The sequence below is a fragment of the Pyrus communis genome, chromosome 14 (assembly GCF_963583255.1).
Source record: "Pyrus communis chromosome 14, drPyrComm1.1, whole genome shotgun sequence".
Lineage (NCBI taxonomy): Eukaryota > Viridiplantae > Streptophyta > Magnoliopsida > Rosales > Rosaceae > Pyrus > Pyrus communis.
Window position 1 is genome coordinate 21,648,420 of NC_084816.1, and position 17,113 is coordinate 21,665,532.

Genomic DNA, 17,113 nt, shown 5'->3' on the forward strand with positions numbered 1-17,113 from the left:
ACCTCTAAACACGCTCTTACCTCATATGCCTCTAGTTTAATTTGTCAACAATCTAGGGATGCACACATGCTGGTGTTAATTAGCAAAATTCAAGAATTCAAGGGAGTATTAATCAACATATTAGCCTTAATGCTAGTCCTGAATAGCTGGCAACAAAACGCGGTGAGGTGAGATCTGTTATTCTAAAAATGTTACGGTGCTTTGAAACATCTTATATTTTGAATTTTTTTATCAAAGGCCCAATCGGTGAAAAACTCTTTAACATATACTCCGAAGAATCATAGAAATTTAGACAGAATTAATTTGGCAGAGAGCATTAAGTAACCGCGTTGTGAGTATCTGTGATGACCGATTTGGTCGGATTAGTTTATTAGGTAGGGGGTTTTCCCAAATGGGAATTGTTGACTTTGTAGCGATAGGGATAAAGTAAATGTGGGGTTTAATGAAGGTTGGTTTTCTTATCAAGATGGATGGACATGGTGGTTGAAAGTTTGAAGCTATTCAATTCAATACCCTTTTCTTCTTCAACTTGATTCCACTCCTTTAGTGCAGAAATTTCGCACACAAAAGTAGTAACAACATGCCATCAACGGTCACTTTTAGCTATGATCGTTTTGTTATTCTGTCATGCAATGTTATGAATCTGTTTCTGTTTTGTGTTAATATTTAGCAATCTATTAATTGTTGTATTTTTCTTCATTTGTGATTGAGAGATCTTATATTCGACTTTCGTGAATAGTGAGTTTAATGCTAAATCATTATGACCGGCCATGTTTGTTGCTTAATTCAAATTTCTTGTTATTGTAAATATATCGTTGTATTCAATAAAAAGAAGCATGTACTACGTTGTTAGTGTTAATATCGCACACATGGTGTACACGCTTAGTTTTTTAGTGTTATCCATTTACCTTCATGTAAAATGCGATAACGCAGTATCTTAAACTACTTTAATTTATAAGAAAGAGTAATTCAAATTGAAGTGCAAAATGCCATGTACTTTGTTTTGGCACAACCAAATATGCTGTGAAGGGCATTGTTGGATTCTATTCTTTGTCCTTTTTTTAGCCAACCACTAATTGGTTGTATTAAGACATAAAATTAAATGGGATGCAAAGTGAGGAGGGGCACCCACTGCCACAGTGCTGTGCGTGACATGTGGATGTCGGTTGCTGCTGCTGCTGCTATCTCCATCTTATAAGGGAGAAACAACTTACATTTACCGTCACGTGATATTTGAATTTAAAAATAACATATTGTTAAATACAAGGAAAAAAAAAAAAATCATACATAGCATGTTTATTACAACATGGTATGAATAACATTATTCGTCTAATTATAAAGTCCAAAAGGTTCACCTGGTGGTGGGTGCTAATATCAAATGTGTGCGTGGGCGGTTGGGTGGCTGGCGCTGACGGCGACCACCGCACTAAGTAGGCCTAATGCCCTTTTAACTTTACTTTCTAAACAAGATTTGATTGATAATTATGTTTTGTGAGGCACTGATTGTGATTAAGGAGCGACTCTGTCTTTACATTCAGTGGCAAATTACAACTTGCCCTTATTATTATTAGGAATTGTTTTTGCCCACCACCAGAAATCATGGTGTATGCTTATTATACACGAGCATATATCTAGTCATTTATCACGTGTTTTTTTAACTTAATTCTAGTTGCTTTCACATTAAATGTTACATTTTCAATTTTGGAAAAAAATTAACCAAGATTAGATGAAATGACACATGATAAATAATTAGATGTATGATGAGCATACACCAGAGTCAGAGTTTTTTGTGGTGAGCAAAAATGCTCATGGGGTTTTTCTATTGATTGAGTTATTATTTTTTAAAAGGTTCTAACTCATGGGATTTGAATTAGAATTGTCAAAAAGGGAGTTAAGATTGGTTTAGAGTGTAAATCAGGGATAAACAGATGTGTAAAAAGTCTAAAACATCCTTGAATTAAACCGTTCTTTAATGGAATAGTGTGGCAAAAGAGTTAAAAATGTCGACTTCAGAAACACAAAATCAATTTCAATAGACAAACTGAAACTAAATAACAATTAATAAGCCAAAAAAGTATTACCAGATTTGTTTTATGTCACTTACATGGTTACATTAGAATAATTTTTTGTTTGATAATATTATCTTCAATTTTGTAAGAAAATTAAGAAGAAGAAAGAATTATAAGTGAGGAGAGGGACATGTGTGACAGGAACACTATTGATTCGGTCGTATCGAAATAATAAGACTTAAATAAGACATGACAAGTGAGTAGGTGGTGATTTGCATTTATAAATTCAACCGTCAAAACTCTGAAACTGCCCGGTCGGTGAGTCGCCAGCGGTCAAACGGCCGGCTGACCACTTTGCTGACGGGCTCATAAATTATTATTAGGGAATTTTTTTTGATAAATTAAATTAAATCTTTATCATAAAAAAAAGAAAGAAATGAAGCGTTTCGGAAAATAAGTATTGATTATAGAAAGCATAGCTAAAATGAAGTATTTGTAAAAATAAAAAATAAAAAAATCTAATTTACAAAGAGAAGTTTAGATAATATTTGACTTCTTATATATGTCGAGTCATTTCTCATTTTATGACAATGGTCATCATTTTATTGTATAAATATTATAATTTGAAGCATTTTTTTTTTAGATCATCTTTTGGATCATTTTCAATATACATTTGGTTTTGAGATTTTGTAATCATTTATGTGTGAAATAAACTAAAGTCATAGTATAAATAATGTTTTCCATTATTAAATTTCAACTTTTTTGTTTCGGACAGTTTCTAAATCGAACCAAAGTTTTTCGAGATAATTTCTAAATAAATATATAAAAAAATAATTTGAACAAACGATATTTTCTACATTAAGGAAAAATAAAAATGAACTTAACTTCACAATAAGCTAGCAATAATGTGGTTTAAATTCGTTTTTGACGAAAATCGAATTTAAAATTTCTCATTTGCAAATAAAGAGTAATATAATTAGACCGTAGTACGAAATAACAAAAAAAAATATAATGGTTTGAGCCACAATATTTGTAGAGAAAAATAATGCCTTAAAACTTAAATGTTGTACTTTTAAAAAACTAACGAGAACATTGAAAACAAAACACGAAAAACAAAAACAAGAACAAAGTTGAGGGAGGCGCGTGGGGCTGCACAGTGAACGGGGCAGTGGCAGAAGGGAGAGAGAGGGATCCAAAGTGAAACACTGAACTGAAGGACGGATGGATGGTTCGGACATTGTATGGCTATTTGTTTGTGGGGTAGGTACCCTACGCGTGACGTGTCTCTATCCTACATTGTAGGGCTGTAAAAAGGGCAGCCGTGAAAGTATCAAGGAAGGAGGATTCTCTTTCTGTGGATCAAAATGATCTTTTAATTGTGTTCGTTTATCATAAATTGTACAATTAGTTTTCTTCATATGCCATTTATGTTCATTTTTAAATATAAAAATTAAAATAACCACATGATGTACAATGAATGAACATAATTAGAGGATTCTTGGAATTTTTACAAAGAAAATTCAAAGAAGATCCTCATTCAGTATCAAGCATAGGAAAATCCGTTTAAGATTCTGTTGCGCTATGTCTTGTAAAATCTATGACTTAGATTACTTGTATTTCAAGTTAGTTGATTAGTATATACTTGTAATATTCTTGAAAACCATGTCGTTTTGTGGTGTTTTCATGTTTTGGATACGAGAGGAGCTTCACTACTTAAGATTGAAGAGGAGTTCTTACCTAGCTTCTTTTGTAACCGATTCATAGAATTTTGTATTTATAATAAGAATTATTTATATTATAAACCAATATGTAAAGATTTTATTTATAAAAAAATAATTAAAATTAAGATTATTTATTCAAGCAACTGTAGCAAATAGATATATGATTTTAGTTTAACCGAATAAGTCCATCTATTTCTATATAATTTGATGATTAAACAATCTCATATTTTAATGATTCCTTGTAGAGATAATCTTTAGAAAGTGGTTTATAATACTAACGGTATAAGTCTAAATTTCATAAATCAACCATGAAGTGAATTGAAGAAGACCTCCTCCCCCATGGAAGAGCTAAGTTAATTCTTTTGTTCTCTTTTCTGGTATGTTGGAGAGCGGAACTCAAATTAGTACAAAGCGTGCACAAGGCATCAGCCCATGGAATCCGCTACATCCAGACCCAATATGAATCCATGTTGAAACAGGTGTAACGCTTTTTCACTCTTTCTAGCTTCTTACGCACTTATAAGATCGAGTACTCATTACCGACATAATTTTAACGAAAAGTTTCCGATATTGTTCACTTTAACGAAAAGTCATATTTTTACATTAAAAAATCAATCATAATACTATTCACTTTACCCTTTATTTTGTTTTATCGTTAAAATTCAAAATTTTCAAGTCATTTTCATTAATTTTTCTATTTGTTCAAACGTATATTGAAATTTATGAGTTGTTCAATATTCAATCCAATCCAAACTAATCCAAGCAACCAAATACAATTTAACGAAAAATTGTCATAACTAACTGGGAATACAATTCTTCAAATCACAGCAAAACGAAAAAGAAAATTAGTAAATAATTATTCACAATATTCATTGCCAGAAATCCATATTTTGAAGTGCCTATAATAAACCCCACAGTCGTCGTTTGAGAGTGGAGATAGAAAATACCTTGATCCTTGATCATACAAGTTCCCAGACGAGCTTCCGAAAGAGATGGAACAAGTTTCAGGCAACAAATGGTAGCTTGTGAACATTAAACTTCCAATATTTCAAACATCCAATTCTTCCGAATTTTCATTTTAAAAATGACAGCGAATAGCGTACATTGCATTAATGTTATTTTAGGGAAGGATAAAGTTTCACCATGTCATTACACACCGCTTGCATATAAACGGGTCCATTCCTTGGCTGCGGGGATGGATCAAGGAAGAACGCATTAGCTTCGACGCTTTTTAATTGATATTCGAGTAATATGTAAGCTGGGGAAAACCAATAATAAGAAACACACCTGTTTCAACAGCTTCAGCCTCATTTGATTTCCAATGCTTTGCAATGTTCTCTGAGAGCGGGTCGTCGGGGTTTGGGGCACTCAACAGTGCCTGAATACTAGAAGAAAATGATAGCAACATCGCCAATAATTCAGTTTCAATTTTACTTGAAAGGATAGAACGATACATCACGTTAAAACATTTCCCCAATGATGCAGTGCCTGTATAAGAATAATGCAGTAGAAATGGAATAGCAGCTGCACAAACTCCAGGATACAGGCGTATGAACTATGCCAAAATTTATTCTGTTATGGAACACATAATTTATTGTGATATTTTAACCAGTGATCTACACTGATGTTTTGTTTTGTTTTGATCACAGAACAGGTATAGCATATTACGAAGACAATATGAAAGCATATACCTCAAAAGTACAGTTCGGATCTGGAGAGCAGGACTCCACTTGTCTTTCAATATATCAAGACATATCCTTCCCAGCTGATTAACAAAGCCGTGTGCATAAAAGGCATTAAATTATTTGGGGAACCTTTGAAAGTGAAAGGAAGGAAAAAAAAACATACGCACACCACAGCCTACCTTGTCAATGTTAGGATGATAAATTTTGGTGAGAAATCGAACCTGATACAACGGAAAGACAAATGATTACTTGATACACATACGTAAGGAATGTTAAAATGCCTGGGGGCATGCTTAATGCAGAAAAAGTGGAGCCTTAAACTGCAGGACCAAAACCATGTCCTGACACATTCACAAAATTAATAAACAATGACAACCCAGCTGCCTTAGTAAGTCTTTAACAGTTTCGTGTACCATGTTGGCATTCTGTGGAAAGGCCAGCTAATTATTCAACTGCACACTACGAAAATTTCACCCATGTGAGTATGCTACAATTGACAACATTTGCTAGTAAAGGTGAAAATATGTAGACTGTTCTTAGAATAGTTTTTTTTATCTAAGAAAAACCATCCAAGTAATACAACTATTAACCTATGGAAATTTCTATCATAAATTATCAACGATAAGAATTACATTAGTAAAAAAAAAAAAAGTGTAATATAAAAGATAATATTTATTCCTAAAAGCCAAATAACTTCAGTTATTTAACTCCCTTGTCTTTTGCAACTTTAAGAATTGCCCTCTGAGATCCTAAAGATCCACCCCATATGCATTATATATACACATACCAAACAATAATTTCTCCTTAGTAAAAACAATATCTGCTTTAAAAGACTACCCTGTTTCAGAACAGTTCTCAAAACACACTACAGCCATTGTGGGCAAAAACCACATAACTGAAAAAAGCACGGAACACCATTAAATCCCATCAAATTGCACGACGAGAATCATACAAATAAAACAAAACCGTGACGAAATCCATCACAAACGAGGAACAAGAATTGTGAAGATAAAACCCATTTATCAAATAACTGTATAACTCCAGACATCAAGAATTAAAAGCGCTCCTATACACGGCAATGTTTCATTTCATACTCTCCCTCAATCTTTGAGCTGTTTGGGATTGTGTTATACTGACTTCAAATCAAAGTACCTTTGGAGCAGCCATTGGGTATTCTTCAGGCAAAAAGAGTTCCAACTTGAAAACTCCTCCTAAATAGAAACGAAACATATCATGTTAAATCTACAAACTACGATGGTAAGTGATGGAAAAGAAAGCAAAGGAGTAACAAGAAAAAGGAGCCATGTTAACCCATATTACATTTCTGAAACTGACATCTGATATTTATGTTTCTGACTAAGAACATAATATGTAGTAACCAAGTGGCAAATATAACAACATATAAGAACAAATAAGCTACTATCATTTCTCTCAAGCTCAAAGCAAAGCAAAGTGGACTGCCACTTCACACAGATGTAAAATAGCAGAGTAGTGAATGGCTAGAAAGGCTATGATCAATAATCTAGCTTGGTTTATTGTACTTGACACTCTGTTGTGTGCCGTCAATGCTATACCCCTCTAACAGGCCAACGAACACATATTAGATAGACAGGCAGTACATAAATGGACCACACTTTCCCACCGTATGAACGACATACAAATTTGTCCAGGTGAGATATAACTTTCCCCAATTATAGGGCTAATTGCTACATCATCTCAATTAGCCTGCCTTTCTGAGTAGCATGATCTCTCCCTAGCCATCCATTGCAACTGAATCCAAAGCATTCCTGTTTGTTGTGCTCAGTCCTTCGGAATATTGCAAAAATCTCTAGTAGCTTCATGACATGGTCTAGCTGCATGCATCCACCGATAGTTCACTTCATACATATACTTCCATTAGAAATGCAAGGGAGATACGATTATGCTCTCTCAACACAAAGTAATCCCAGAGCACTCCGTTGCTACATTAAATTACTGAAATGGACAGGATACTCTTTTTGTACCCAAGACTAAAGACAGATCTCAAAGATAAGACAACCTTCGCTAACCTCTATATGGCTCAACAAAACGATCCAGCCTCCTAATTATTCCTCAGAAATACTCTGACAAACAACAACGTCCTTAATTTGTTCAGCTCATCTTCACATAAAACAACACAAACACATACATCCAGCAATGCAGACACAATAAATCATCATTCCCACAAGCAGAGTTCTATCAAGCTTGTACTCCCAACGTATAGCTCAAGCTTAAGAATTTATGTGCATAAAATAAAAGGAATTTCAAACAATAAAACTTCTATAGATCCAAATTTCCTCAAACAAGTATAAGATTTCAAACAATAATAACCAACCAGGTATAGATTTCGTAGATAACGCATTCCACAAAGCATTCAGTCCAGTTATATATACCTTCATAAGGAGATTGTGTTGGGCCAAGGATCATCACATTGAAGTATCGCATATTCTCTTCTGACGGTGAAGCACTAATCCCCGGTGCTGAAACCACAAATCGCAGTATAAAGTAATAACTAAACCGCATAAAACCCTTTACAAATAAAACCCCAACAAAATTAGCATATTTATATTATACTAAAGCCTAAAAACAACTATCAAACTCTCATTCGTTTTGAATTTCTCTATGAAACAAACTTGTAGACAAATCAAACGAATTTTAAGCATAATTTCAAATTCAAGCTCCAAATAATCAATGGGGAAAAGGTGAATCACTTACCAGGTTCACTGAGGAGACGTTGAGTTTCCTTCGGGATCAAATACAAAAAAGCAAAAATTGTTAAAAAATTACCCAAAAATCAAACCAACAAAACCCTAATCCCCATTTCGTCGCTACGAAACTCAATACAAAAATGAATAAGATCGAATCTTTTCAGGCTCAAATCACAGAAAATATTCGATGAAATTACCACACAAAAAAAGGCAATTAAAAGTTTCAATTTTCGTTTCAGGGGACGCAAACAGAGCGATCAGAGGTAAAATTAAAAGAGGGATCGAGAAGAAGATTGAAGGGCGAACCTTGATGATTCGTCGGGGAAGATTACTGTTCGCCATTCGAAGGTCGATTGCAGAATACGCAATGAGGGTTTTGCAGAGAGAGAGAGAGAGAGAGAGAGAGAGAGAGAGAGAGAGAGAGATAGGTTTTCTTTCTTTCTTTCTCTCACTAGGACGAAGAAGTAATCATAATAAGCACTCGGTTTACGAATATATTACGCGTTTTTTATTTCCGTGAAAAATATAAAGGAAATGATTTGACTTGTTTATTATTCTTTCTCTTTTATTTCTTTTTTTTTCTTTTAAATTGTTTATTATATTTTTTTTTACCCTTTTTTCAGTTGGTTGGAAAGTAGCTAAATACTTAGCCTAGATTTTTGTAATTTTTTTTTACAAAGCTTTAATGAAAAGGTTTTTCTCAACTTTTTATTAACAAAAAATTATTCACTAACTTTATTTAATGAAGATGACTTAAATTTTATAAAAATGACTTAAGTTTTAATAAAAAAATGACAAAAATTTAATATAATAATTAAAAATAATAAAAAATTAAAAACAAAATCTGACGCGCACGTCACGTCACATCACTTAATCATACATGCTTTTCATCCCTCTCTCTTTCTCCCTCCATCGTTTTTATTTTTTCCGACCCTCCGCTCCTCTCTCTCCCCCCTCTTTCACATATTCCTATCAAATTTCTTTCTCTTCTCATCTCACCCATTCACATCACATCAATTTTTTTTTTTTTTGAATTTTCTCTCATCTCTCAGAGTAGTTCTAGCGTGGGAACCCCCCAGGCAATACACTATGTTATCCACCCAGTAAACAGTAACCGTCTTTTGCATTTTCACCGTTGCATTTCAATAGCCCTGGCAATGGACAATAAAATATTAATATTTTTATTTATTTATAAAATAATACAAAATAATTTTATTTGTAATTTCGGATAAGATTTTTAATCGTTCTCGTTACGCTATATGTCATTATCCAAAAAATTATAAAATAATACAAAATAATTTTATTTGTAATTTTGGATAAGATTTTTAATCATTCTCGTTGCGCCACGTATCATAAAATCCGAAAAGACAATTATTGATGATGGATTTCCGATAAGATTTTTAATCATATTTATTGCGCCACGTGTCATTATCCGAAAATACAATTATCGGTGATGGATTTCCGATAAGATTATCAACCAATCACGTCGCGTCACGTGTCATAATCTATTTACAATCTTTGAGGATAGATTTCCATCAGATTTTTTACGAATGACGGCTTGCCACATGACATTATCTACAACTTAATCCTTTCTGAATCCTTTATATAATCCACCATTCATCCTCACAAATCTTACACCAATTTTCTCAAGATCTCTATCATTATTCATAGTTTCTGCTTCATTTTTACAATGTCTTTTTCTTTAAGGATGTTGTGGGAAATCGATCAGCAAGAGGCAGAATTGTTTAACCAATCAGAAGGAATGTTCAATCTCTAGGTGGCCCAAAATGAGAGGGATGAGGATGATGAATGTAGAAGGAGAGATGATGAAGCAAGAATGGGCAGAGCCTCACATTCCCGTTGAGTCATCCAAGCTGTGGGTCAGATCTGCATGCCCAGCCATTCTGGAAACCTTGATAGAAGCAGGCAACGACAAGGTATAGAACTTTTGGACGATTATTTTGTCCATAATAGTGCATTCCCTAATACGTACTTTAGATGTCGTTTTAGAATGGAACGACATTTGTTCAACAAAATCATGATTGTTGTTTGCATCCATGATTCTTACTTTGTGCAAAAGAATGATGCTTTTAGTGCTATGGGTCTCCTTCCTCAGCAAAAAATTAATGTTGCCTTGCGGATGCTTGTATATGAAGTATTTGCAGACCAAGTGGATGAGATAACAAGGATGGGGAAATCAACCATTCTTGAGTCCCTGATGAGGTTTTACGGAGCAATCGAATCTATCTACACTGCAGAGTACCTCCGGAAACCTACTGACATGGACTTGCAAAGGCTTCTGAAGAAGGGCGAGATGCAAGGTTTTCCTGGGATGATTGGAAGCATCGATTATATGCACTGGATGTGGAAAAATTGTCCAAATGCATGGCAAGGCGCTTATGAGGATAGAAAATGAGCAAAAAGTATCATTTTGGAGGCGGTGGCATCTTTTGATACATGGATTTGACACGCTTTCTTTGAGGTTCTGGGAGCTCAAAATGACTTTAACGTCCTTGCCCAATCCCCAATGTTCAACAATGTCCTGCAAGGAAAGGCACCAAAAGTCACGTACTGCGTCAATGGACATATGTACAACGGGCCATACTACCTAGCAGACGACATTTACCCAAAGTGGTCAACATTTGTCAAAATAGTGCCACATCCGCGAAGTGCAAAGAAAAAACACTTTGCAAGCTGTCAAGAGGGGTGTAGGAAGGATGTGGAGCATTTTTTTGGTATCCTCTAAGCTCGCTGGGCGATCGTCAGGGGTGCTGCCAGATTGTTTGATGTAGAGTCGCTTCGATCCATCATGATGACATGCATCATTCTTCACAACATGATTGTGGAAGATGAGTACGATTATGATGTCGTTGATGAATATGAGTCAGACACGATGAACAATTCAAGAACACGTATATATTGTGCTCATGGTGCCACCAAAGAACCCGTGCAACATGAGCCATTAGAAAGGGATGGACGTTACAATGAATTGATTATTCAACGATATACTGCACTTCAAAGGCCATATATACACAATGCCCGGCAAATTGATTTGATAGAGCACCAGTGGGAATTGAAACAAGCTCAAGATACTTAAGTTCTTTTAGTGTGTTTGTTTTTTTTTTTTTTTTTGTTTGGGTGTGTTTATTTAATTTTATTTGGTGTGTTTCTTTTAGTTCATTTATTGAGTTTTTTATTATCTGGTATGTTTATGTAATTTTATTTGGTGTGTCTTTTGAATAAAGATTCTCTTAGTATAAATAAATTACCAAATTAAATAAAGTACTAAAATCAATAAATTGGAAACAACATAAAGTACTTTATTCAATAAATAAGAAATTACAGCCCAAAGTGATTGGAAAATTATGGGCTCCGATTACAAAAAGTACTCTATTAATCATCACTTAACCAATTTGTGGTGCTAGGATGATCTTCACTTGTTGTGCTAGGACCATCTCCTATTGTTTTCGCTTCTCTTGCACGCCTTTTTCGCACCATTTCCGCTTTCTCCGACTTCCAAAAATATTTAGAATTTGGAGACTTCCCTTCTAAAGGCGTGTTCATAATGTCACGATCTCGTAGAGCCATTCTTTTGTCTCTAACATGTTCCCTTTCTTGCCTAATTAGCTCTCTTTCTCTCTCATTAGCTTGAAATGCTCTCTCAATAGCTGCAACATTTGCCTCATCTCTAGCCTTATTTGCCTCAAATTTCGTCATTTCCCGCGCCAAAGTCAATTCACCTTGGCGAGCAAGTTCTTCCATATACATTGCTTAATCATTCTTTGAAGCACTCCCTTTTCTCTTTGAAGCATTCTTACCTTGAGGCCTAATTGGATAAAGGATCGATCCTAACGCTTGTTCAGGGGGCATTTCGGGCACTTCTTCTGCTTCATCTTCATGAACATGCGAGGCATGATCAGGTGTAGAGTGTAAATGGGTGTTGTTCATGAAAACTTCTGGACCGACATGCACAACTTTGAATTTAGGACAATCTTTGATAATATTCCAACATTCTCACCAGTTGAATGATTTATTTTTGGTTTTGGTTTTGGCACCATACCAAACTTGTGGTTGAAGTTGCTACACAATGCGGGATAAGAAATAATTATAATGAAAGTAGGTAACAAAGGTAACAAATAAATATACAAACAAATAATTATAATGAAAGTAGGTAACAAATAAATAATACAAACAAATAATTATAATGTAAATTTAGGTATAGTACAAACAAATAAATAATATATTGTTACCTGATCCGTGTAAATTTCCCCACTTCGAATATTAGTACTCGCTTGTGCCAATGCATCTCTCCACGTACTAAACAATTGGCTCAGTAATTTCTAACTACTGGACATCGATTCTTTGGTTCATTTCCCACCCATTTTCTTAAGATAATTGGTATGAATAAGACTCCACATTTCTCGCAACTACATCTCATCACCCGTAAGCGAACTATGATTAACTTTAACCCAGCTAGTACACAACGCAACATCTTCAAGAAGCGTCCAATTTGTACTTGCATCAGTATTCATTTTGTTGAAAAAAAATTGGATTGAAACTTTGAGAGAAAGATAGGAATGTGGTTGAAAGTAGTTAAGAAAATATGAAATTGTGGTGTAAGGTAGATGATAATGAGAAGGTATTTATAGAAAAGTGAAAACAAATTTTTTTTAATTTTTTAAAATTTTTTTTCGGATTTTTTTTCATTTTTTTACAATTTTTAAATTTTTTTTATTCAACTAATTAATCTCTGTTGTTGGATTTAAAAAAAATTGAATTCCAACACTCCAGATTGTGTCACGTGGCACAACGGTAACATTTCTAAATTTTAAAACTATTTTTTTTTATTTATAAAGGAGAATAATATCAATCATTGATCTCAGATCCAACGGTTGATATTAAATAAGATTTTTTTATTTTTTTTTTACCGTTGTAAATCTGATGGTCCACATTATATAGCTGTTGAGATCCAACGGACCATGGGAAACCACGTGGCTTCCCAATGGTAACTTTTGAAACTGTGCCGCGGGCCCCAGGAGCTGAAACAGTGTCTGGTGACGCGCCCTCACACTAGGTCAGGTGCACGCGGCTGACAGAAAAAAATAAAAAATTGGGCTGGCGCCTGGATGACGTCAGCCCTGCGTCATATCCACTTCGGGCTCGAGAGCTGACAATTCCTCACAGGCCTGGTGCTCGGGCCTCTACTGTCCCTCGGGCTCCCCATGCTAGAATGTGTAGGCCGGGCTCTTGGGCCCCTTTCCTGGCCTGTCCCCCGAGCAAACTCCCACGCTGGAGTTGCTCTCATATCACTTTACTCTCACTCCATAAATATTACAATTTCTACTTTTTATTTTATTGTATTTTTATTTGACCATTGTTTCATAATTTTTTTTTGGAACAAACTAAGTAATAATATTACAAGACAAAAAATAAAGAAAATTTTTCATTTTTCAGTTTAATAAACAATGCTTATTTTAATTTCGAAATAGTGATTTTTATCTTTAGTTCGGACAATTTTTGAAGTTTGTGTCATGTCATGTTAACACTAGTTATTTTTACAACTGAACATTGGTTATTTCTAGAATCGAACGCTTATTATATTTAGAACTTAACACTAACTATTTCTCAAACCAAATAATGACTAACTCTTAAACCAAACACTAGTACTATCACTATTTCTTAAATTGAATACTGACTATTTCGTAAACTGAATATTGATTATTTCTTAAATTGAACACTAATACTATCACTATTTCGTAAACTAAACATTAACTATTTATTAAACCGAACACTATTACTATCACTAATTCGTAAACTAGTACTATCACTATTTCGTAAATTAAACACTAACTATTTCTTAAACCGAACACTTATACTATCACTATTTCGTAAACAAAACACTAACTACTTCTTAAACCAAACTCTAGTATTATCATTATTTCTTAAACTGAAAACTGGCTATTTCTTAAATTGAACACTAATACTATCACTATTTCGTAAACTGAACATTGACTATTTCTTAAACTAAACACTAATATTATCACTATTTCGTAAACTAGACACTGACTTTTTTTTAAACTGAACACTAGTACTATCACTATTTCATTAACCATGGCAGAGAAAACAATGGACAACAGATGAAGCTCAACTGGAAAATGCACACTAGCATCCATGGTTTTGGGGGCCAAGAAATTAGCAGCCGATGGTTTGAAAAATAAACTTGGAAAAGGCATGTCATCAACATTAACTAGATACAAATGATTAGTTGTGTTTTCTGATTAATTGTTATACTGATTAATGGATGAGTCGTGAACTTTCTAACAATGAATAGCTAACCCATATAATTATTCTATACACGAGAATGGCGTCAAAAGTATTATGATGGTCGAATCTCTTTAGGAAGTGTCATCCAAAGCAATTAGTTATTTAAGTTTGAAGAGAGCAAGTCTTTCTCTAATTTTAGGAAAGATGAGAGCCTATTCCATTCTCACAAAAAGTTCAAATAGGAAATTATCAGTTAAGATTATTATGGGAGATAATATATTACATTTTCGTTGAAAATAGCAAGAGCGGGAACATGAGGGGACCAATGAAAGTACTAACTATCATCATTAAAGCTCCTAAACATGAAATAAAGAAAGAGGAAGGAGGCACGTGAAGCTATGAGGCTAGGGTTTGAAGCTACTAAAGAAAATAATAATAAAAAGGTGTGGGCTGCTGCAATATATATGGTAAGTTTACAGAATTTACAATGCACGCGCTTTTGTAAGGTTATTTTTTGTTTTTTATTATTATTATTATTTTTTTGTCCTTATCATTAAATAAAATTATATGATGCTTTTTGGTAAAATGCAAGTTTTGAAGTCCTTTTCATTATTTTTTATTTTATTTTATTTTATTTTTTTAAGGAAAACATATGAAAAGTTAAAAAAAACTTTAGTTTTAATGAAAAATGACAAACAAAGGTGAAGTGAATAATATCCAGGTAAGATAAAAATGTGATTTTTTGTTAAAAGTAAATAGTACCATAAGTGTTCAAGAGTATTTTGTTAAAACTCCTTTTTTTTAATACATGAGATATTTTGTACTAATCTGCGTTAAAGAAGAAGGTTTGAACCTTTAGCCGCAGTAGGGCTGAACAAAAAAGTGATAACCTATATAACAATGCACCGCTAGTAAACTTTTGTACTTGATTCACTTGATTCAAAGTTCAAGATGTCAAAAAAGGATCCAAAAACAAAATTATGGGAAGTTTTGATGCTCTGGTGATTTTATTATTTAATTATTTTAATTAGGTTTTTTAACGTGAATTAACTTTGGCTCGTTTTTAGCTATTTTCGAGCGGTTCTCGTATATAAAATGGTCGTGTTACCAATTGAAAAATGGGTTCACCAACAAACCAATGAAAAGAATGTTTGAGCATATGATTTTGGTGAGCGATTATACAATATGAGCATTATTACATCAAAAATGATCAAAGAGTTAAATTGTTAAGTTCTCTAAGCTAAATATGACTCAAAAGTATTAAATGATCATCGAAATGTGCATTTTCCTATTCTGTTACTTTTCTTTTTGTGCAAGCAACCTTTGGCCGGGTTAAATCTTTTGCGATGGAAATGCCCTCTTCCCCCAACCCAAACTCAACAAAGAACAAGCACCTACTCCTACAAAATGAAAAGCGAGCCGCTCTAGTAGTGCTCCTTTATTTTTCAGCTGTCTTCAAATCAAAGCATGACTAATAGGAGCGTGCTACATCCTTATTTATTTTTGTTCCTAAATTTTTCTTGATTTATTCTGTTCAATAACCGATAACAAACAAGAATGTACAGAAGAAAAAGAAGAGTGCAGAAAGTACTCTATATCTAATAGATTATGACAATCTTATACGCTGCAAAACTTGAAGTAGGATTGTCTTAATTTTGTGTATCTTTGAGTATGGTTTCTAACTTTCTACCTCTTTCTGATCACCAATAAGTGAGCGTGCAGTTAATGGCATCCACAAGTTGGATCTTTCTTGCATACCAATAAGCGAGGAAAAGAAACAAATTTGATCTTTCTCCTTTGATGTTTGAGTTTAAGTATCATGCAAGCTTGTACACACAAATATTGAATAATACATTATAAAAACTAAAAATCAAAAACAAAAATATAAAAGCATCCAATATTCTTTCCAGATCGTGAAAGTGTTGCTCGAGAGTTCTATGAATATGTCTACAGTGGAGCATATTGTTGAAGACTCTAAGGTTGCTTTTCTCAGGATCACTGGAGCTTCGGTTACCCATACATGTCGTCAAGGCAATGATATTGCTTGATATATATTTAAACTAACCTAAATAATAGATTAATTTAAACCAAATTAAACTCGCAAGTGCATGAATCAATTGTAGGAATATATGCAAATACGAGGTCGATCCCATGAGGATTGCTTTTAATACCAATTCAACCAACTGATTATCCGAAACTTAACTTAATTAGGAAACAAATGATTGATTAATTGATTACGAGAAATAATTTAAACTCCAACTTATACTCAAACCAGAAAGATGAATAATGAAAACACACAACGACTGAAGGTTTAAACAAATTAATATGATGAAAGCTTATGGTCATGAATCCACCAGTAACAATCCTATTCCCTTTTCTTCAAGCCAATCACTATCCAATTACCATGCCAATATTTAAGGCTGTTCTTTCTAAGATGTGAATCAATATGTGGTTAGGCATCAACTCGTGTGTCTATACGTGACAACTATATCCTATTGGTTAGACATACAATTAAACACATGAAAACCCATTAAGCATTGAGAATCACGTCAACCAAGTAGGAATAATTTGATATTGGTCGTCCTCACTAGTTTTTCTACTCTTCTTAATATTAGTTCCAATAAATCTAATTGATTGGTCATCCTCTTAGATTTATCTAATTATCTAGAAACAAGTTCACAATGATGGCCAGTCACAAGAACATTCGA

The 17,113-nt window shown here is 33.8% G+C and overlaps 1 protein-coding gene across 1 annotated transcript; it reads right to left on the reverse strand.

Moving 5' to 3' along the window:
• Positions 1-4,484: 4,484 nt before the first annotated feature.
• Positions 4,485-8,607, reverse strand: LOC137714780 (ubiquitin-conjugating enzyme E2 36). The gene is made up of 8 exons (XM_068453921.1): positions 8,448-8,607; positions 8,149-8,176; positions 7,827-7,913; positions 6,568-6,626; positions 5,595-5,636; positions 5,422-5,495; positions 5,018-5,115; positions 4,485-4,917 (listed from the first exon to the last, which is right to left on the reverse strand). Exons 1-8 carry the CDS (start codon positions 8,481-8,483, stop codon positions 4,880-4,882), a joined length of 462 nt encoding a protein of 153 aa, XP_068310022.1. The 5' UTR covers positions 8,484-8,607; the 3' UTR covers positions 4,485-4,879.
• Positions 8,608-17,113: the final 8,506 nt, after the last annotated feature.